At 41.6% G+C, this 24,321-nt stretch overlaps 1 protein-coding gene across 1 annotated transcript in view; it reads right to left on the reverse strand.

Annotated features, from left to right (window-relative positions):
* LOC129713202 (glucocorticoid-induced transcript 1 protein-like) overlaps positions 1-24,321 on the reverse strand; it is a 174,514-nt gene that overhangs the window by 36,431 nt on the left and 113,762 nt on the right. Inside the window, exon 5 of the mRNA XM_055662110.1 lies at positions 14,611-14,763. Coding sequence (XP_055518085.1) covers positions 14,611-14,763 — 153 coding nt within the window. The remainder of the gene's footprint in view (positions 1-14,610; positions 14,764-24,321) is intronic.

A 24,321-nucleotide genomic window follows, 5' to 3' on the forward strand; every position in this document is an offset into this window, starting at 1 on the left:
GGGGTTTGGTGAACTTTACAGACTTCAATGAGTCTTTGATCACCACCAGATCAACTGACTACTATATTGTCATTTCAGCATTGCCAAGGAATTATTTCAGATTCAATGAGCAGACAGTGGAGATGTTAAGTGAGGATCAGACATTGGAACAAAGGAGGTGGGAAGAAAAACTTTGCACCCTCCCTGTTGTCTTGGGGATCATCACTCATCACGTAAATTCAAGAAAGCAGCATTACCATACCATAACAAAGCACGGTTTCTTTGAAGTAACTGCAATGAAAACTTTTAATGTGAGCAGAAAGCCGATACAGAGAAATCCGCACGTGTTTAAGTGCACACTAAATGTTTAAGACAGGTACATTGATAGGACAGGTTTAGAAGGATATGGATAAAATGCAGGCAGATGGCACTACTGTAGATGGGACCTGCTGGCCCATGTGGGCCAGTTGGGCCAAAGGGCCAGTTTCTACACTGTAAGTCTCTATGACTCTATGACATGCAAGACCTTTCTGCTGTATTAAGGCTTGCTATGACTTGGTTGGATGCATTGCCAATACAACCTAGTCACGTCTGCCCCTAATGCAATGCACATTACAGGCACTAGTATGTAACCAAGAGTTATAATAAACGTATAATACACTGTTGCCCATGTATACATCAAACAATAATGTGTGAGAATAAAAACTATTCAGGAAGTAAAACCTGCTTGAAAGGATTGTTAAACTAACAAACCAAATTCCTAATTCAAATGCCACGGGCAGTATTAGACACTCTTAAAACAGGCATGAATAAATTATCTTTCTTAATCCTAAAGTTAACATTTATTTAAGGTGCGGCGACCTAATTGGAGAGTTTAGAAGAGTTTAGGAGAGTTTGAAAATGTGTCTTGTTGAAGACCTCCTTCGACTATGTTGAAGACCTCCTTCGACCTCCTTCGAGTATGTTGAAGACTAGCTTCGACTATGTTGAAGACCTCCTTCGACCTCCTTCGACTATGTTGAAGACCTCCTTCGACTATGTTGAAGACCTCCTTCGACCTCCTTCGAGTATGTTGAAGACTAGCTTCGACTAGCTTTGGGAAAATTGGACACCGAATAGTGAAGATTGAAGACGCCCTCCTCTGATCTCCTTCGACCTCCCTTCGACTATGTTGAAGACTATCTACGACTACCTTTGACTACCATCGATTAACTATGAATAACATGCCATTCTACTTCGATTAAACCTACGAGTAAAAGAAATATCGATTTTTTTCCATGGCGACCTTTTTTTACTCGCGGGCATTTTTCAGCATGTTGAAAAATACGCTGCGACCTAGCTGAGGCCTGGAGTACGCAGGGACTACTCTCGAGCATGAAGGAGAGTTACAAAGACCTCCTAGGACCTTGTGTCGACCATGCTGCGAGTATGAGTTGAGGACAAACTCTTCTAAACTCGCCAATTAGGTTGTCGCACTGGGACAAGCCCTTTATGCTTCAGTATTTAAATAGTAGGAGCTGCAAGATCAGACAAATGAGGCAAGACCAGACACTGCAATGTTCACAAAATATCAGCTTTGTATTCAAAGCAAACTAAAAGCCTTTCAATACAGGCATTTTTTACAGTGACATTTTGTCAACAAAATAATGCATATTGACCAATCAATAAAAGAGCAATCACCACATCCTTCACTGTTGTGGCAAAATAGCACATTATACAGCAATGAAAAACTGCATTAGTTACAACTAACATTAAAGTTATTAGTTCCACAATTCTGCGTTAATTCTAAATGGAAGATATTTCCATTTTACAGCCATCTTCATTGTAGAACTATAAGTGAAGTTCGCAAGTGTTTTCCATTCCTTTATTAATTTATTTCCTGGAAATATCAAAGCATTTCCAATACAACATAGAAAAGCAGACCTACTTCAGTCTGAACTTTGATGAAAAGCACAGACTGGAAAACCAAATAGTTTGGGGGGAAAATATGGTTTGCCATTTGAAAATAGCGGTGGCTTAAATGAGTGAATACATTTCGAACAATGAAATAATGGTATTGTTGAAATTTCTCTATAAAAATCCATGTAAACCCAAATCACTTTCCTCTCTGCTTTGAAGACAAAGGTCAATATGATAAAAAAACACAAAAACACCGATAGAAATTTCTGATAGCAATTACGGGCTGGAACTGAAACTGTCTTTAGGCACATACTAGACTAAGTGGGGCCCGTTAGGACCCATGTTCACACGGGAGGGTTGGTTCCACAACGCAATATTTCACCTCTCCATCAATTCAAATATTGGTGGCCAGTGGGGGGGGGGGGGGGGGGGCTTTCAGGAGTGTTAGTATGGGTGTTGTGGGCAGAAGGAACAGGTTCCAGAGAGCTAGTATAGACATTGTGGGCCGAATATATTGGAAGGACTTCCCTCACCAATACCACTGCACAATCCTGGCTAGAAATATTTTATAGCTCCTTAAGAAACAGAAATAGCTCCTTAAGAAACAGAAAAGTGCACCACAATAAGATTGTGATAACCTGGAAAAGAGGAAAAGAGTTCCCATATCCAGGATTGCCATCTGTCACATAGGGCAGGGCTGCCAACATTGGGTGAGAGTTGGGAGTGAAAAATTGCGAGAGACCAAGCCCTAGAGCGTGCAGCGACTGAGGGGGGGGGGGGGGGGGGGGGGTGACAGTGATCTTGAGAATATATAATATTTTCTGTGGTATTCATAACACAACAATGATAAAAAGATCTTTGTTTTGATTGCACCTACCAACATGCATACATTATTATATTACAGTTAATATGTACCGAGGGCAAATCTTTGTTCCAATGCTCCTCATTCCCAATTACTTTTACATTGAAGTGATTGGAATCCAAGTGAAGTTTAAATGGCATCAGAAAAAGAAAACCTCCGGAATGGATGATATTCATTACATGGTTGGTTGGTGTCAGTATCAGCACAATTACTATATTAAACTTTGAATCTTCAGATGTCCTGATTCAAGCTAAAACTAAAGACAAATAATAACCTCCACACACATTCGCCTGTAAGTATCTCTGTCACTCCTTTAAAATATGTTCCATCTTTGATCAAGCTTAAACATCGCATCTGAATCAGTTTCCATCTGATTACACTCCTTGAGGATGTTCATCTACTTGTTCAATTAATAAAACAACAAGATTGGGGACATTTCTATTCAACCTGTCAAAGGAATTTGGGGTTAGAAATAGTCAGTGAGGTAAACAAACATAATAGTTGAGTGGCAAATGACACTAGTGCTACCTTCCCAATATTTACCTGAAGGAAATAATGGGTTATCGGGGCTGTACGTTGTCACAGACAGCCTGACACCTTGCATGTCATGTTAATATTACACTTATCCCATCCCCCTGGTTATTCCAGATTAATAAATTAAGGTTTTGTCAACTATTTACAAATCAGGCTAATTATAAATCAATAACATTAGCCAACTCAGAAACACGAAGTTCTGAGCATTGGGATCCAGACATCAGGGACAACTGGCCTCAGTTCCCTGCTCACATTTGGCAGTGCTCTCTGTCTGAACCAGGGGCCACGGAACGTTTTTGAAAGTGGGGTGGCTGAGCGATCACTGATCACTGGCCTTGGAGGTACCCGACGAGGGAGTGGAGAGAGGGACTTTTTTTTAATTTGATGTATTAAAATCATGTTTCAGTGCATTGTAGAAGTATGATTTCAATGTTTTTTGTTTGAAGTATTTTTAAGGTAACCTTTTAAGGGTGGTGGGTGTATGGAACAAGCTTCCGGAGGAGGTAGTTGAGGCAGGGACTATCCCAACATTTAAGAAACAGTTAGATTGATACATGGATAGGACAGGTTTGGAGGGATATGGACCAAAAGCAGGTAGTGTAGCTGGGACATGTTGGCGGGTGTGGGCAAGTTGCGCCAAAGGGCCTGTTTTCACACTGTATCACTCTATGACTACATTATATCTCCACCATGCATGAATGATTCAAAATCAAGTGGTCGTGTTTTATTGCCATATACTCAAGCATAGGAACATAGAAAATAAGTGCAGGAATAGGCCATTCGGCCCTTCGAGCCAGCACTGACATTCAATATGGTCATGGCAGTTCATCTAAAATCAGTACCTCTTTCCTGATTTTTCACCATATTCCTTGATTTTGCGAGCCCCAAGAACTAAATGTAACTCTCTTGAAAACATCCAGTGAATTGGCTTCCACTGCCTTCCGTGGCAGAGAATTCCACAGATTCACAACTCTCGGGGTGAAGATAGTTTGTCGTCATCTCAGTCCTAACTGGCCTACTCTTTATTCTTAAACTGTGACCCCTGGTTCTGAACTCCCCCAACATCGGGAACATTTTTCCTTCAGTTACAGTAAGTGAAAATCTAGCAGGCAAGCAGGATGCTTTCCCCAACCACCCCCATTTGAAGGCCACTATCTTCCACCGTTTCTACCCAGTGCTTGGTACCTACTTCCAGCAGCCACTGGTTGTCCTCGAGGATGCACCAAGCCGCAGCTTGAAGGGCTTGTCCCACTTAGGCAATCTTTTGGGCGACTACAAGTGACAGTGGCAACAATTTTTGTTGTCAGAGGTTGTCACAAGGAGTCGTAGGTGAATGCTAGTCGAACTAGTCCCTGACAGTCACCTAAAGAGTTGCCACAGTGGGACAGGCCCATACGTGCGTGGGAATAGCGTAGATCAGGGGAGCTGCGACCAGCTGGGTCACCCGTTGTCCAGCCCACTCTCCAAGTCACTGATAGACACAAAAAGCCGGAGTAACATCCAATTTCCTCTCTGTGTCTGTGGACCGACTCCAAGCACCAGAGGCCCATTGATCTGTGGCGCTGCTCGATACGTGATTGGCTTTGTGGAGATCAGAGCCAGATGTCACCGTGTCCCGGCACTACACAGCCCTGTTAGCCGGACAGGGTTCAGTTTAGAGATACATCCCACTGAGTCCACACCGACCAGCGATCCCCGCACATTAACACTATCCTACACACACTAGGGACAATTTACACTTATACCAAGCCAATTAACCAGACCTTCAGTCTGACGAAGGGTCTCGACCCGAAACGTCACCCATTCCTTCCCTCCAGAGATGCTGCCTGACCCGCTGAGACTCCAGCACTTTGTGTCTATTGGTTTAAACCAGCATCTGCAGTTCCTTCCTACACGTGTATGTCCAAATGCCATTTAAATGTAATTGTGGTAATTTCAAGTGTAGAATGAAGACAAGAGTGTTTAGTTGTCGTGTGCAGCGACATCAGAACAATGACATTCTCAGTTGCTGCATCTTAACAGGCCGGTTAAAGCAACAACACACAGATACATGTAAATAGATTGATTTAGTTTACTATTGTAGCGAGGTACAGGGAAAAGCTTTCATTGCATGCTATCCGGTAAATGCAAGCAAGCGGCTCACAATGTACAGATAAAGGAGAACGGGCACAACATATATAATCAATAATACAATGTATTAATAATCAGTAATATTGGGTAATCATCCCGGCATATCAGCGGAGGCCTAAGTATTAGCATTACAATTAATGCCCCACAGCGCCGGAGACCCGGGTTCGATCCAGGTCTCGGGTGCTGTCACTGTTCTCCCTGTGACCGCGTGGGTTTCCTCCGGGTGCTCTGGTTTCCTCCCACATCCCAATAACATGCAGGTTTGTTGGTTAATTGGCCCTCTGTAAATTGCCCCCTAGTGTGTTGGGAGTGGATGAGAAAGTGGGATAACATAGAACCAGTGTGAACGGGTGATCGATGGTCGGTACGGACTCGAGGGGCCGAAGAGGCAGTTTCCACGGTGTATTTTTGAACTAATTATAATATTGAACAAATCAAGACTTACCTATCGGATTTGAACATGAACAATATTATCCCAAGGTTGCAGAGTATTTGAATGGCATTTACTGCGTAATCCCTGAGGTTATTCTTTGTAAAGTGAAGGGCAAAGTTCATCTCTACAAGTTTCATTTTCTGAAGTTAATTTGTAGTTTATATTTACCATCTTACCTTTGCTTATTTGTTCCCGGGCTACATGAATCCAAGATTTACATTTAAAAATGAACAAAATATTAATTTAAAGACAGATATCAACTAATTTCCCCGATTGAGTATGAATATCGATTTCTTTAACATCCCCTCACTCTCCGTCCCTCCCCCACCCGAGTGATACTAGCTTGTTGGGTCTCATTGTGGAGGAAGGAACTGCAGATGCCGGTTTAAACCAAAGAGGGACACAAAATGCTGGAGCAACTCAGCGGGACAGGCAGCATCTCTGGAGAGCGTTTTGCGTCAAGACCCTTCTAAAGGTTTTGGGTTGAGAGCCTTAGAAGGGTCAAGACCAGAAACGTCACACATTCCTTCTCTCCAGAGGCGCTGCCTGATCCATGTCAGTCACCAGGGCGAATTTGGCAGAGACTCACCGCAGCGGCGCAACGCTTCCGACGCCTCCGACGGTCCGGGACTCTTGCACTGAGGCTGCTCCATGGCCGGAGCTGCAGCGAGCGACTCGCCAGCCCCGCAACACTTGCCAGCCCTGGCTCCCCGTCCGCATCCCCTGCTTCTGCTTCCATCCCTCCCTCAGGCCCGGTTCCCCAACACCCACGATCCATGCAGTTGATATGAGTTTTGAAATTCTCGTTGATCACAGAATTTCTCACGACAGAGCGTGAGAAATTTGTGATCAGCGTGAGAGCGTGGGAATTTGGCCAAGTGCGTGAGTCTCACGCTCTATGCGTGAGAGTTGGCAGCCCTGAATAAGGACACTATTTTAAAGAAACCATCAGAGAGAAATCATGGAAATACTCAGTGGGTCAGAAAGCATCAATGAAAATAGAAACAGAGATAACATTTCAGTGCTAAGAACTTGTTTCTGTTTCCATTGATATGGCCTGAGCTGCTGAGCATTTCAAGCTTTTCCTGAATATATTTCAGATATTTTCATTTTCATGAGTTTCAAAACTTAATGGGAGGCAGAGGGTTGCTTATGTGCCTGATCTGTTGCTTACTATTCAGATTACCATATGCTTGAACTTATATTCATCTTCACTCAAGAATGGAACATTCAAGTCAAGTTTATTTGTCACATACACATACGAGATGTGCAGTGAAATGAAAGTAGCAATGCTCGTGGACTTTTGTGCAAAAGACAAACAACCAAACAAACTATAAACACAATCATAACACACATATTATTTTACATAATAAATAATGGAAGGAAAAACGTTCAGTAGAGTTAGTCCCTGGTGAGATAGGCGTTTACAGTCCTAATGGCCTCTGGGAAGAAACTCCTTCTCAACCTCTCCGTTCTCACCGTATGGCAACTGAGGCATTTGACTGACCGTAGCAGCTGGAACAGTCCGTTGCAGGGGTGGAAGGGGTCTCTCATGATATTGTTGGCTCTGGAGTTGCACCTCCTGATGTCTAGTTCCTGCAGGGGGGCAAGTGAAGTTCCCATAGTACGTTCGGCCGAACGCACTACTCTCTGCAGAGCCTTCTTGTCCTTGGCAGAGCAATTCCCAAACCAGATGGTAATGTTCCCGGATAAGATGCTTTCCACAGCCGCTGCGTAGAAGCACTGGAGGATCCTCGGAGACACTGTGAATTTCCTCAATTGCCTGAGGTGGTAAAGGCGCTGCCTTGCCTTACTCACGAGTGCTGAGGCGTGTGATGCCCATGTCATATCCTCGGAGATGTGGACTCCCAGATATTTAAAACAGTTCACCCTATCCACAGGATCCCCATTTATCCTCAATGGAGTGTACGTCCTTGGATGATGTGCCCTCCTAAAGTCCATGATCAGCTCCTTCGTTTTTTTGATGTTCAAGAGGAGGCTGTTATCCTGGCACCAGAGTGCTAGACCAGCCACCTCCTCCCGGTAGGCCTTCTCGTCGTTGTCTGAGATCAGGCCCACCACCACAGTGTCATCAGCAAACTTAATTATTGAGTTGGAGCTGAACCTAGCCACACAGTCATGTGTGTACAGGGAGTACAATAGGGGGCTGAGGACGCAACCCTGGGGCGATCCTGTGCTCAGGGTGAGGGACTTCGATGTATTCCCTCCCATCTTGACTACCTGGGGCCTGGTGGTGAGAAAGTCCAGGACCCAGGCACACAGGGAGGTGTTGAGCCCCAATTCCATTAGCTTCCCGGCCAGTCTGGTGGGGACTATCGTGTTGAAGGCTGAACTGTAGTCTATGAACAGCATCCTCACGTAGCCCCCCTTCTGGCTGTCCAGATGGGAGAGAGCGGTGTGCAAGACCTGGGAGACCGCATCGTCCGTGGATCTGTTCGGACGGTGTACGAACTGCAACGGGTCCATATTCCGAGGGAGGAAGGTGCACATATGATTCTTCACCAGCCTCTCAAAGCATTTCATGACTACCGAGGTAAGGGCCACCGGACTGTAGTCATTCAGACAGGCTGGGGAGGCATTTTTTGGTACTGGTACAATGATGGATTTTTTGAAGCAGGCAGGGACCACGGACTTGTCCAGGGAGAGGTTCAATAATGTAGTGAGCACTGGAGCTAGCTGTGTAGCACAGGACTTGAGTACTCGCCCCGAGATGCCATCGGGGCCTGCAGCTTTTCTCGTGTTCACCCGTGTCAGAGCCCTCCTCATGTCGTGCTCGGACAGCGAGAATATGTGCACATTCCTCCTTTCAGCTTCAATAGCCAGCCCGCTGGCGGTATTGTTGATAGTCGGCAGACCTGGAGTGGTGTTGCCCCTTGTGTTGCAATTCATATCGATACAGTGAAACAACATAGACCCATCCATCTTAATCAAAAGTACCATAACCCCAACGGATCAGCAACACACACCACCATGTTAATGAAAACACCAACATATTCACGATGTTGCCACACGATAACAAGGTACACAAATGGAAAAAATGACAAACATAATTGTTTTGACAGAATTTTCTAGTACTCGTGCTTTGCTTCAAAGTCTCCCAACCTAAAGATATTCCTAATCCACAACAATCACTTTATATTTCCAAATTAAATCTAACGAAAGATTTGCCATTGGCCACTAGATTAAACTGGAGGATGTGTATGTTCCTACAGTTTTCTAAAAGACAAGAAAATAATCAGCCTAATAGTCCTGTCCCACAGTACGAGTTAATTCCAAGAGATCTCCCGAGTTAAAAAAAAATCAAATTCGTGGTAAGCACAGAGAATGAACGTAGCGGATACGTTGGAGCTCGGGTACGTCTCTTAGCGCTAACGGCAGGTAAGTTCGGGAAGACTCGTGAAGATTTTTCAACATGATGAAAAATGTCCACGAGAGCCCCGAGTACCGACGAGTGGCCATTGCCGTAAATCTCTGAATCAGGGCAAACTCAGGAGAACTCTTACCGTGGGACAGGGGTTTTATTACTAGTTAATAGAATATTTGTTGGCTCTTTATAATAAATGTATATTTATGTACTAATGTCTTCATGTTTTTCATTTCAATTTGATTATTTCCATATTTATTCTACTTCCTAAACATATCTGAAAGCTAAACAAAGTGCTGTGGGAGCTCAGCGGGTCAGGCAGCATCCATGGATGTAATGGACAGGCACCATTTGTTTTCAGGCTCAGTATATTCCCTCCATGGATACTGCCTGAACCACTTTCCTCCAGCACTTTGTGTTTTGCTCAAAACTCCAGCACCTACAGAAAACAAATCAGAGGGGAGCTGACGAGCAAGGTGGTGAGGTACAGGAAAACAAGGAGAGGGATAATGAGACTAATGAGATTGTTCTGTTGGGAGCCAGTATGGATCTAGTGGTCCATATTGAGCTCCATTCAGTGCCATCCTCATAATAAGGTCTGAATGTATACTTATGAATCGGATATTCTTCACGTCTAGTGAACTGAAAAGATTTCTCACTGCAAATAATGCAAGGTGTCGGTAATATTTAGGACAAAATAGTTCAAATATTGTTCTCAATAAAATAGAAAAACTCATCGTAGATGTTGCATTGATTCTTAGTGAATGGATAGAAAACTATGAAAATTGATAAACAGATCCAATAATTAAGCCTTTAATTTTTTTTCCTGCAATACTAATTTGTCAGCAGTTCAATGGAATTAATTACTTTCAGTTAGGTGTTTAGTTCCAAAAGAATTCACAACATTCTAACTATTCTAACACACAAAATTAAAGCATTCTCTGGAAAATTGATTCAATGGATTTGGCCCACCCTTTCTCAGAGGCAAAGCATGGTTTTATTCCTTTCATGCTTGGTGTTCATCAACATCCTTGCACCAAACCATATCTTGAGGCTTCTGATTCAAACAAAGTGCTGGTCCTGCACTAAGTTTTCAAATACATTTAGTTTAGTTTAGAGATACAGGGTGGAAAAAGGCCCTTTGGTCTACCGAGACCATGCCGACCAGCGATTCCCGCACACTAACACTATCCTACGCACACTAGGGGCCACTTACAATTATACCAAACCAATTAATCTACAAACCTGTACGTCATTGGAGTGTGGGAGGAAACTGAAGCACCCGAAAACTCACGCAGGTCACGGGGAGAACATACAAATTCCATAGAGACAGTACCCATACTCAGAATCGAACCCTGGTCCCTGGTGTTGTAAGGTAACAACTCTACCGCTGCGCCACCTTGCTGCCCGGCAACCAGTTCTTGAAGGCACAACTTAAATCTTCCTGTGATACCGCCTGTAAAGAGAAAAATCTCTCACTTGTCCAACCTTGGTCAGGTGGCAACCATGTTCCCAACCAGCACTCTTGCCCTATAAAAGGCCACCTGGAAGTCCCTCGTTAAACCAATTATCCTTGAGGCAGCATCTACTCATGGACCTGATCCAGCCGTGATATCCATGAACAAGGTTGACCAGAGCATCCCACAGCTGAACATATCATGAGCCAAATCAATTTTCATGCTGAGCTATATCAATTTGCAGCTAGTCAAAAGAGGTCTCAGAAAGAATATACAACATAGAATAGTACAGCACAGAAACAGGCCCATCAGCACATGATGTCTATGCCGAACATGATACCAAATTAAAATAACTTAATCTGCCTGCACAAGGTCCCTTCATTCTCCTTATGTGTCTGACAAAATGCCTCTTAAATGTTGCTATCACATTTACTTCCATCTGCTCCTCTGGCAATATGCTCCAAGGTCTGGCAGCTCCACAATGGCGCACAAGATAGGCGACTGTGCGCTGGTCACAGAATTGCAATCATGTATTGCAATCACTCCACTCTTTTAAATATCTACAATCTGCACACTGTGGATGGCTTGATTGTTATCATGTATTGGCTTTCCGTTGAATGGTTAGCATGCAACAAAAGCTATACACTGATGCTCGGTACATGTGGTAATAAACTAAGCTAAACAAGCACCTATCACTGTGTGAAAAAACTTGCCATGCAAATCTACTTAAAACTTCCCCCCCTCACCTTAAAGCTGTGCCCTCTGATATTTAGCAGTTCCATCTTGGGAAAACAATTTTGACGATCTACCCAACCTATTCCTCTCAAACTTTTCTGAACTTCTATCAGTTTGCCCATCAGCTTCTGATGTTTGTCTAATCTCAGTTTATAACTAATATCCTCTAATGCAGGTAGCATCCTGGTATAAATTAGTGTTGGAAGAAATAAGACGAGAAGTGAATAGACAAACAACGTTTCGGATCGGGATCTTTCTTCAACCTGATTAATTCTGGTCTCTTGGTAAAACCTCTTCTGCACCTCTTCTGTCCAGAGCTACCATGTCTTTCTTTTTGTGCGACACTAGAATTGTAGACAATAACCCAAATGTGGCAACTAAAGTTTTCTGCTGCCACAACATGATTTTACATGTTGCAATCAATGCTCCAATCATTGAAGGCATGCATGCAAAAACCTTTTTTAATCACCTTTTCCAATTGTGCTGCTGCTCTCATGGAGCTTTGTACTTGTACCCCACAATCTCTAATCCTAAAGGTTCTACCATTTACTGTATACTTTGCTCTTACATTTGACCTCACAAAGTGGAACATTTCACTCTTGTCCATATTAAACTCCATCTGCCATTTTCAGGTCGGGGGAGGGGGGTTTCCCCGCCATGGGGTACCATGTAATCCCGTGCTACCTACTCCATGGTCGGATAGTTGCCGACTAAACTGTCTCCCCCACTTGGTTTGCCAGGTGAGGAGGGGGCTGTGGACCCCCAGCAGACCAAAAACAAGACCTGTCAAAGGGCGGATGAGCTTCTAGCGAGTCAGTGCCCATCCACACTTCAGTAGAAGTAGCGATCACTGCCGTACGTAGCATTGTAAGGAATGATGATAAAGCACACACACCAAAATCCTATACTTCCAGCGCCGGAAGTCCGCAGGAACTGGAGGACAGAGATATGTGGTGCATCCGTCACCGCTCCCTTTGGAAATTGGCACCACTGCATTGCTAATGTTTTCAACGATGATGATGATGATGCCATTTATCCACCCAAATTCCAATCAATCTGAATCTTGCGGATTCCTTCTATCGCTATCCTTCCTCACTATCCACAAATCTGCAATTTCGTCCAAGTCATTTATGTACATCACAAATGAGGTCTTGGCACCGACCTCTATGGATAATCACTGGTCATAAACCTACAGTCAGAATTACACCCATCCACCACTGCCCTCCATCTTCAATCGCCAAATTAATTTTCAATTCAATCTACCAAATGACCATGGATCCCATATGCCTTCATCTTCTGGATCGGCCTACCACGAGAGACCTTCATCAAAATTTAGGACTACATCCACTGACCTACTCACATCAATCATCTTTGTCACTACTTAAAAAACCTCAATCAAGTGTGTAAGACAAGACAGATCTACCCTGCACAGAGCCATTCTGACTATATCCAACGTCCATTCTTTTGCAAATGTGAGTAAATCCTATCCCTAAAAATTGCCTCTAATAAGGCACACCAGCATGCAACTTGCTGGATTATTCATATTGACCTTCTTAAACAAAATATTACTATTGACTATTCTCCGAGTCCTCTCTGACTTAACCTGTGCTTTGGGGGAGGCCCCAGAAAATCTCCTCTTGCCTCCCTCAATAATCAGGGATACATCCCATCAGGCCCAAATGGGGTCTTATCCACCTTAATCATGTTCAAGAGAGCCAACACCACTTCCTTCTTGATATCAATATGCTCCATAATATCAGCTCCCATCTCTGATCTTGCTTTCCTCATGGTCCTTTTCCTGGGTTAATGTCGGTGAAGTACTTATTTACTACTTTGCCCACTTTCTCTGGCTCCAGGTACAAATTCCCTCTTTTATCCTCAAGTAGTCCCAATCTTTCCCTAGTGGCCTTTTTATTTTCAATGTACGTATATGCCTTGCAATTTTCCTAAAACCTACTGGCCCAGGTCTGATTGCATGTTGTTCTCTCCTTCTTCCTTCATATTCCTCAAAAGCCTTGCCTGATTTGTTTTCTCAACCTTTCACGTCCTCTTTATTTTTTTAGATTTTACAGCATCTCTCTCATCCAAGGGACGCATCATCATTTTGTAGAACTCAAGTCCAACTACTAACATGCCACATGCGAGTAACCAAGTATGAGATTCATTAAATGGCAACAGCATGTATGCGCATTTAAAACAATGGACATCGTGGGACTGAAATAAGAAAAAAAATGAAATGAGGACAGAATGACAATTTAGAATTTTTACAGAAAATGAACATATTTTTAAATAAAAGAATATGAAATAAACAAATCCAAAATTGAAGACAAAGAATACATTGATCTCATCACACTATTCACCCACCCTGGAAAAATCTAGTACCTCGAATTTTCATCAAAATCCTATTATCCAAAGTAAAATTTCATGACCCTTCTAATTTATAGATCTATTGCTTTTTTGGCTGTATTTAACATACAATCTTAAATTTATATGAGAAAGTCCATCAAAGGTGATGCCAAAGTTGTGTGCAAATAGAAACTTTCAACATAAGTAGCAAGTATTAACTTGATTTCCTGAAGTATTTTAAAGAACATGTCATGATAACTCAAGCTGATTACATAAGTAGTTGGTCACAAGGTAAGGGCAATAACAAACACCTGAAAAACATTCTCACTGATTAAAAAAAGACAACAAATGCTGTAATTAAATGATGTCACCACTGGGATTTAATACCCTAAAAGATTCTAACAGAATTTGGCCACCTACAGAAAAATAGAAGTGACTCAAATGTATTTTTCCAACTGGGGCATATGACGATAAAACACTCTTGACCCTTTTGACCCACAGGCAAAATCAGATTGAAGGAGAATCGTTATCCAATTGGCCCCATTGAGATAATCAAATCTAGGACAGCTATTTTTCAGAATATTTGTTAAAAACAGAAACTTGAAAGTGTTTCGCAACCCGTTAAAAAATACAAAATCGGCCTCATGCCATTCATTGAATATTCCCTTCGAAAAATTACTAAATCTTTCTTCTTGCAGGTGCCAATAAGTTGGTGCTTTTCCAATAATTTGTTTCATTCCCAGGATTTACTTTTTCTTTTGCTCTTTATAATCTTTGCTTTCTTTGTAACTGCAGTTCGTTGTTCTGATGCAAAAATAACTTGCTGTTCAATGGCTGAATTTGCACTTACCCTTGATAGTTCTTCCTTTTCTCCATTGTCTTTAATAAACATTCTTTCTATCTCTTGATTTATGCTTTCAACACTGTTCTGGACTCGTGAAATTGCAGATTTTGAAACTGTTATATTTGACGCTGGACCTGTGATGAATCGTACTGCAGAAGCCTGAGAAAAAAACAATAGAAAACTTAGGAGTATCACTGTTAGTGTTCAAACATAATAGTTGTACATTTCTGCAAAAGGAAATATAAAAAATGAAATACTAAAGATTGCAGTTTCTGGAATTGTGGTAAAAAAACAAACTGCTGGAGAATCTCAGTGTCTGTGGAGGGAAATAGACAGGCAACATTTTGGGCCAGGACCCTTCTTCAAGTTGGAGTAAAAGGAAGGGGGAAGGGGTAGGACAAGATCTGGCAGGTGATGGGTGTATCTATGCAAGGAGGGGTTATTGGCAGATGAGTCAGGTGGGGGAGAGAAGGGTGGAGACTGTCACAAAGACTGGAGGTGATAAGTGGGAATGACACAGTGGAATCTGATAAGGAAGAAGATGAGTGAAATGTAGCAGTAGAAGGAACGATGGTTGGTAGTTAGGAACAGGGAAGAGTGGAAATAAGGGGACCCAGAGGATTGGGCGGAGAGGATGATGAACAAAGGGAGGAGGGGGAGGGGATAAGAGCTGGAGAGGCAGAATAATGACTGCACTGTACAATGACAAGTAACATTTTGAATTTACAATGGTGTATGAATATAATCAAGCTAAATTGTATTGGATTATTCTCTTTGGGCCAATAACATCGTCTAACAAGGACATTAGCAAATATCAATGATCAAACATATAATAACAGTATTGATGTGGGTTATCTACTTTAAATCTGTTCTTAGCATTAAACTATACAGTCACCACAGATCAAAGAGTCTGTAACCTTACCAATACTGACTCCAGGCATTTTCACCAACTGCTCTGAGCATTTAATTAACTCCCCAGAGTTACCCTTTAACAGCAAATGTCAAATTGCACTGTCATCTCTATGCTAAAAGTCCAATTCACATGGAGAAAAACAAGCACTCATTTTTTACACTCCTTCAGTGCAAAGACCAAGGCAGATTTTAAATAATTCATTACAAAATGTTCAGCCACATTTCAGTTACTAAATATAGATAATAAAATAAGAAAAAAATGTTATTTTGATACCAGGTCTCATCGAAAATGCACTGTTGTCTGTTCATTTCCTGAGGCCAATTGCTTGTGAATACTGAGAAATGTGCAATACTTATTCCGGTCTACCTTTAAAAAGCTGAAGTTAAAGTGGCATATTATATTATGGAGTAAAGATCAAAACAATTTTATCAGAAATTCTGATGCTGATGATAAAATGTGTCAGAATTTTGCAGAGCAGCTGATCTCTCTACAAATGATGCTGACCACAGCCAGTGTTTGTATATGTCTGGGGACCTCTGAGGAAGCAAACCAAAGCAAAACAGACTGCAGTAATGGAACATCCACCACAAATAAGATGTTGAAGAAACAGATGGAAAATGTGATCTAAATGAGCATACAAATGACAATCACATCCCTTGCAAACTTTCAATGCATTGTTAAACCATTAAGATGGTTATACCATGTATTGTCTTACTTCTTCAAAATTGAAGATGGTTGTTTGAAACAAAGGCCACTTCCTTCCAAAAGTACTTTTATTTCCCACTTATGAAAACTGCTGGTTGGCGGGTTTAACATAAAGTTCTTCAATCGGTCTATAATTTGGATTGTTTCATGAATAGAGTTAATTGAATGCAAGAAATATTTGGTGGTAACAAAAAAAAAAAAAATCTAGGTGATTATTCCTTTTCCTCTTTTTTTGATAAATGAACCTTCTTCAAACCCAGGACCTAACACAAAAGAAATCCACAGGGTGATCAAGTTTCTGAATTTATCGTCTTATTATTTATTTTGCTCTAGGTAAATTAAAACCTATCTGAAAAGACTGCAGTCATTTCCCCTTGAGTTGCTATTTGTCCCTGGTAATTAAGGACACGGGGCAATCTGGGAGTGAGTCAATTTTAGAAAGAAGTCATTCACAATCTTTGACAACCTGTGTTTTTGTCACCATGTACCAATTGCAGCACAATGGAAGGCCTGTTGAAAACACTGTGCAAACGTAAATCTAATGAAACCCCTTCCCCAGCACACAGAACAAACCAGTATTAACTAAAATTCCATTCAAATTAATTTTCACAACATTGACAGAATGGTATAATTTTTTATTATGGCGGAAATATGGAACGAGCTGCCAGAGGAGGTAGTTACAATCTCAATGTTCGAAAGACATTTGGAGGTGCATGTTATCGGGATATGAGGCAATTGTGGGGAAATAGGTCTCGCTTAGTGGAAACATTTTAACATCGACATGTTGGACTGAACAGCCTGTTTCCATGCTCTCTGAGCCAATATCCTTTTTATGGCTCATGGTCTTTTTCTGTAATCTCAGTCCACTATTAACTTGTTTTGAGTTGGTGCATCTTTTGTCTTTGGCTCATAATAAAAGATGTTTGGTCTGCCGTCAAAGTTCCACACTTTGAAGCACAGAGGGGTCTTGAGGGTCAAAACCATTGCACCCGAAAGTGGCAACACAAGTAAATAGAATGGCAAGAAGCATATGATATGCTTGCCTTCGTTGGTTGAGGCATTGAGTATAAGATTAGGCACTACTGGAATATTGTGGCATTTAAGAGCCTTTTGGATTGGCACATGGATGATAGGAGAATGAAGGGAGAATATGCAGGCAGAGGAAATTAGTTTGCCTTGGCATCATGTTTGGCATGGACATTGTGGACTGAAAGGCCTGATCCTGTGCTGTACTGTTCTATGTTCTGTGTTAAACATGGGTCTGTTCATAACCATTGGTTCTGCAAGTAATTAGACGGTAAACCAATATCTTGGCCTTAATTCCAAAAGGATTTGGCAACATGAATAAAGGTTGCAGTGGGAGTCAAGGACAAAGACTGTAATCTTCCAAATATTTAACTAGAAATGATTGGGGATCATTCAAGATTGAATAGCTTGCCAACAATAAGGCGATTAAGTAATGAAGTTGGGTGATGGAGACAAAGACAAGTGGCATTCAGAATCTTCCTTGTAAATACATTTGATTATCCTTTCAATGTTAATCTGAATAACTACTACCAGGGAAGCAATCAATTTTCATTCAACCTTCTGGAAATTTGTACTAATTTCTGTTTTTATATTTAAAACACGGTCTACAGCCTCTTGCAGGATCTTTGATAGGGCAGGCAGTAAAAGTTGTCAGTTCACATTTTTCCACAATATTGTGAAACCACCTGAAAAAGGATGCTGGCCCAAAACACCATCTCACCACATTCTCACTCCAGAGATGCTGCCTGACCTACAGAGTTACTCCAGCACTTTGTATCTGTTTATTGTAAATCTCTTGGTTGGTGTCATGTTGCTTTGTCTCCTGTTGAAAACACAATAGGCTTCAGGCCTGTCTTCAAAGTAATAACACTGCATCTTTCTGTGGCCTTGAATTGATGCTAGCAGCAACAATGGATATTCAGTAGTGGTCGGTGTCCCTGAGTAAATTTACCCCCACCCAGTAAATATTTTAATTTTTGAACCACGATATATTGCGAATCACAACACAAAGTGGAGGGAGATCTCAGCGGGTCAGACAGCATCAGTGGAGGCAATGGTAAGATGGTGTTTCGGGTCGGGACCATTGTGTCTCCATAATGTTAATCATATTACCTAACTTTAGCTAGAAACATAGAAAATAGGTGCAGGAGGAGGCCATTCGACTCTTCGAGCCAGCACTGACATTCATTGTGTTACTGTTATATTCTACAATCAGCCAGTTTTCTGCCTGCCATGGACCCCATACAAATGGCTATTAATTCAAAGTCCCATTTGACGAATAAAGTGAAAATCTGTGTGTCGAAATCCAATAAAAACCTGTGGGCTGCTTTGTCAGAAATGTTTTTCGCCATTCCTTTAGCACCGTCATTATTCTGGTAAATTGTTACTGATATTCTCCATAAGTTTAATATTATACCTACAATGGTGAGAATGAAATTGTGTACAATGTAACTGCTCCGTTCATCTGATCCCTTTAACATTAAAGGCTGATAACCTTCAGTTTTCTACACCTTTAAATTCCAGAATCGTCAGGTCAGAAGGATAGATTAACAAACACTCCTTTTGTTAGCCAATGATGGTTTGTTGTGAAGCAAGCACACATTCGTTGAGATGGCAATAGTTGCTCAATAGTTTGAGCCTTTATCCTCCAGTAACCTGCAACAAACCCATCCCAGTTACTGAAGCATGAACCCTGCAAGTGAATGGGGATTGCTGGCCAAGGCATGTCCAGGCATGTCGATACACTTCATGTGTCATGAAATCATCTTATGTAATTTAACTATCAAATTTAACAACTCCCTTTGTATAAATTGCATAATGTATTTGTTTGTATCTTCTTTCAACTTTATTTCATTAAACCAATTTGACAATATAAACTAGCACAAATATTCACCCAACAAAACTGTTTTGCTCTTTAAGGCTACCGAAAGATACCGGGGGGATTCAGCAGTATACAAACCCATGGATGCTCTAGATCACCAAGAATCACAATACCCTAGAATATTAATAATTCACCGGCTTCAGTTTTGAAAATAAGACTTAAGCATGTTTGCAATTAAAGACTTGCACATTTCTTGTTGTGGCAAGGCAATGGAAATGTAGTTTGTGGAATGCAACTGACCGGGTTTAAATTGCATTGAATGCAAGTTTGAACAAAAGCTCCAGAATGTAGATTTATTATTTTTGAATGGGACAGAGGAATCTTAAAGATCATCATCTTGGAAGGTTTAAACATGGTTACTCACTTCTTTTTAGTTAACTTAATAACGTCAGTATGTTGGAAAGTGCAGTCTTGCGAAAGACATGGCCCATTATAATTTGGGTGCAGGCCCAATTATACAAAAGATTTAGGGATTTTCTGAGCAGAACTGAGAATGTTAACAGGAGATTTAACAGAAATATTAATAATGCTTAATGATTGTGTGGCAAAATGAACAAAGAAACATCTTGAAGTATATTGCCACCTTTCATAATCTTATGCTCCTTCACAAGTGAAGCACTACTGAACCAGCATCACCACCGTTAAAAAAGGAAAAAAATCTACAGCCAGCTGCACATTGTAAGATCCCAACAATCCCAATCCAACTCAATTTACAAATTCACAGGTGACACCACCATAGCACGATGGATATCAAATAATGACGAGATGGAGTACAGGAAGAAGAATAAAAACCTTGTAACCTGGTGCCAAGGCACCAACCTTTACTTCAATGTCAGCAAGACTAAGCAGATTGTGATTTACTTCAGGAAGCGAAGTGATACACATACCCTTATATACATGATGGTGCCGAAATAGAGATAGGTTGAGAGCTTCACGTTCCGAGGAGTAAATATCACCAGCAACTTGTCCTGGACCAGCCACATCGAAGCTATGGCCAAGAAAGCCCACAAACACCACTGCTTCCTTAGAAGGCTTAGGATGTTCGGCATGTCCCATCAACATCTACAGATGCGCCATAGAAAGCATTTTATTGGGATGCATTGCTGCATGGTTTGGGAACAGCTCCATCCAAGAACACAAGAAATTGCAGAGTTGTGGACGTACCCTAGTCCATCATACAAACCAACCTCCTTTATATTGACTCCATCTACACTTCACATGTGTTGTACTTCCGGTGGCGCTGGTGCCAGCAGCCTCCACCTACAGCCCGGTATCCTTTTGTTTTTTTGTTTATTTAGTTATGTAAAAGTGTGTTTTTTTGGTGTTTTTATATGGGAGAAGAGGGCACGGTGCGGGGGATACCGTCCTTCAGCCGCTTCCTGGTGAGGACGCGACTATTATTCGAGTCGCGTCCTCTCCCCCCCCCCCCAGGCGGCCTACCTACCTGGATTGGCGCGGCCTTTCCTGCCGGGATCGACCGGAGCTCCAGCAGCGGCGGGACAGCGCTGGAACATCGCGGGGCTGGCGATGCCTTACCGGGGGTCGCCGTCTGGAGCCTGGAGTGCTGGACCTGCTGCACCAACATCCTGGAGCTGCGGTTTGCGGAGCTCCCAACGTGGGCGGCGCTGATGGACAGCGCGGGGTCCTGTGACTCTGCCCGGCTCGGCCTGTGGACTCAGGAGCTGCAGACTCCGGCAGCGGGAGGCGGCTGATCAGGAGGTCCGGGCCACTGAGGAGGAGGATGCTCACCGTCGGGGTTCGGCGTCGGCGTTCCACCAGCCCGGCGTGAGGGCCTGAACATCGGGCCACCCGGGGCAGCGACTGCGGGTGCTCGGAAGGCCCCGACCACGGATGAACACGGAGGGGAGGCTGGCTGGACTATGGTGCCATCCTCACCTTGGTGCCATTTATGTTATGTTGTGTCGTGGACTTTCTGTGTTTGTGCTTTTTTTAAATTCAATTTCAATTTTATTTTTAATATGTCTTATTATTTATTTATTTATTTTTGTTATGATTTTTTTTTTATAATACTGCCTGTAAGGGAAATTCATTTCGTTGTCTCAAATTGAGACAATGACAATAAATTTGAATACAATACAATACATCTCCTCGGCAAGGCCACCAGCATAATGAAGAATCATCCCAGTCATTCCCTCTTATCCCATCAGTCCTATCAGTCAAGAAGTACATGTGTGAAAACGAATACCTCCAGATTTAGAATTTACTTTAGAGTTTAAGAGGTACAGTATGGAGACTATATCTCTCATGGAAACTGTGGACTTCGGCCCACCAGCCCACTAGCGATCACTCCGTATACTAGTACTATCCTACAAACTAGGCATAATTTACAATTTACAGAAGTCAATTAACCTACAAATTTGTATGGCTTTGGAGGGTTGGAGGAAACCAGCTCACCCAGAAAAAACCCACAGACACAGGGAGAACGTACAAACTCGGTACATTCAGCACCCTTGGTCAGTATTGAATCTGGGTCTCTGGCGCTGCAAGGCAGCAACTCAACCGCTGTGACGCCCATAAAGATATAGGGACAGTTTCTTCCCAGCTTTTATCAAGAAACTGAACCATCCCATCATCAACTAGAGAGAGGTCCTGACCTACCATCTACCACATTGGAGAACATCGGCCTCTTTCTTTTATTGGACTTTAACTTGTACTGAACGTTATTCCCTTATCCTGTAGCTGTACACTGTGGACGGCATGGTTGTAATCATGTATAGTCTTTTCACTGACTGGATAGTACGCAACAGAAAAGCTTTTCACTGTACCTCAGTACACGCGACAATAATAAACTAAACTTAAATCTGCTCTTTTAATAGAATGTTTTCCATAGAATATTAGAAACATAGAAATTAGGTGCAGGAGTAGGCCATTCGGCCCTTCGAGCCTGCACCGCCATTCAATATGATCATGGCTGATCATCCAACTCAGTATCCCGTACCTGCCTTTCTCCATACCCCCTGATCCCCTTAGCCACAAGGGCCACATCTAACTCCCTCTTAAATACAGCCAATGAACTGGCCTCAACTACCCTCTGTGGCAGAGAGTTCCAGAGATTCACCACTCTCTGTGTGAAAAAAGTTCTTCTCATCTCGGTTTTAAAGGATTTCCCCCTTATCCTTAAGCTGTGACCCCTTGTCCTGGATATTATTCTCCATTTGCAGAAATGTATTGTATAAAATGCACGCTTCCTTTCTTCTCCTTGGTAAAACAAATCACAGGACCTTCCACATTCACCCGCAATGGACAGGTGAGGTCTGCTGCAGTGCTTCTGCAGAGGTAGGAGAAAGCAAGGGATCAAATACCTGCATTAGTCACCCCAGAGAAGGAATTTAATGTGTTTTGTTCAAAAATGTGAATGGTAGGGTTTGAACAGTAGGGGAGGTAATCCAACCGAATGCTAATCAGCAAATGTTGATGAAGCAGAAAACCTTACATTCTTCCAAAAGGAAATGCGATAATTATATTGGAAAAATATTAATGGATACGATGAACAAGCATTTTTGGAATTAACTGAGATGGTACATAACGTTGGGTACCCAATTTTATAACTACTCTGCAATTCTAAAAACCAGTGGGTGTCAATAAATTATTTATAAAACAGTACATTGTAGAATTTTAAACAAAAACAATAAATGCTGGAGATACTCAACAAGCCAGGATTAAAAAGCAGAATCAATGTTTCAGGATGGAAATGCTTTGTCAGTTCTGCATTCCAATATGTTCTATTTTCGTTTTAGATTTCCAACAACTACAGTTTTTTTTATATTTACTTTCCAGATTTTGAATTTGAATAAAGACAAACAAAACCTTAGCTGATGAACAAAAGATAAATCAACACTAAAATAAAGCAAGTAATTTGTAAAGTGGAGCATGGGAAAGATTTTATTACTGTCGAATCCACTAGGGATTGTATCCATTTACACATAAACAAGTTGGTCTGAATTTGTAATTTTAATAAATTCTATAGTGAGCTGTTTCTCAAAATCTGGTTACTTTCCAAAGCCTCCAACAGACGTTTGTGTAATTATAGCCAGATTTGTTTTGGTGACCGGATATGCACTTCATAAGTGGAAAGATTCAGGGAGATTAAACTGAGTTTTCTATGTTAAGCAAAAAGAATAGCTGTTCCCAAAGGGTAAGGTTTCTTCAGTAGGCGAGGAACACATTTCTATGTGCAATTGTAAACGGTTCTACTGAGGTTTATTCTGTTATGGAAATACCTCAAACAAAAGGAAGTCTGTGAATCCTTTTTTTTGTTGTTTTTATCCTTTATCGTTTACATGAAAAAAGGAGTTACTAGTGTCAGTGTTGAACAATGGGGAATACTACATTTTCCATCCATATTTGTGTCACGGTTTGTGTTATGCATTCCCACAAAGATTTATCACAGACATCTCACTACTGCAGCAGTCTGAAATCCCTATCATACAGAGCACTTTCCCTTAAGCAGTCATTTGATGCAAATTTGCGCTGTGATTATTGCCGGTTTAATTAATGTCACGTAGAACCACAATACCATGAAAATGACAGATGTTCATCTGGTTCTATATGTTTTCACGAACTGAATTCAAGCAAAGGTCTTAGAATTAAGAAATGCTTTAACTTAGTGTCACTCAGTTCCTTTGGTAATTTTTTATAAACATATGCTGTAGAATAATGGCTTCATTTATGAGCACCAAACTGCAAACTCCAAGGTTAATTAAATATCTTTCTCCCTCTGTGTATCCAGGTATCAGAAGTTGCATAGTTTAATATATTTGCATTAGTCATGAATGAAATGTACTGTATCTGAAGCCTCAATTTGACAAACAACCGTGTTATTTAACTTTACCATACGTATCTCTGCATGCAAAGCTGCCTGAGGTGGACTAACTCTACATATCTTTTCCTCAAATCTCTAAGGCAGCCACAAAGAGGTGCACCAAAATAATTCACGATGTACAAGAACTAAATTACAATGAATTATATTGTGTAGACATTATCAATGTTAATTTATACATTGGCGTTGCATGGTAAAATGCAATGGTGTTTCATCTTAAAAGCAACCAGTTTATGATTTATTTTTAATACAACGTCTTTGGATCTAAACTACAATATTTAAGAATTGTATACCTTTCGAGTGATTGTGTATCGAATAGAACACACTTAATTCGATAGTTAACGTAATTAT

The sequence above is a fragment of the Leucoraja erinacea genome, chromosome 2 (assembly GCF_028641065.1).
Source record: "Leucoraja erinacea ecotype New England chromosome 2, Leri_hhj_1, whole genome shotgun sequence".
In the NCBI taxonomy this organism is placed as follows: domain Eukaryota; kingdom Metazoa; phylum Chordata; class Chondrichthyes; order Rajiformes; family Rajidae; genus Leucoraja; species Leucoraja erinaceus.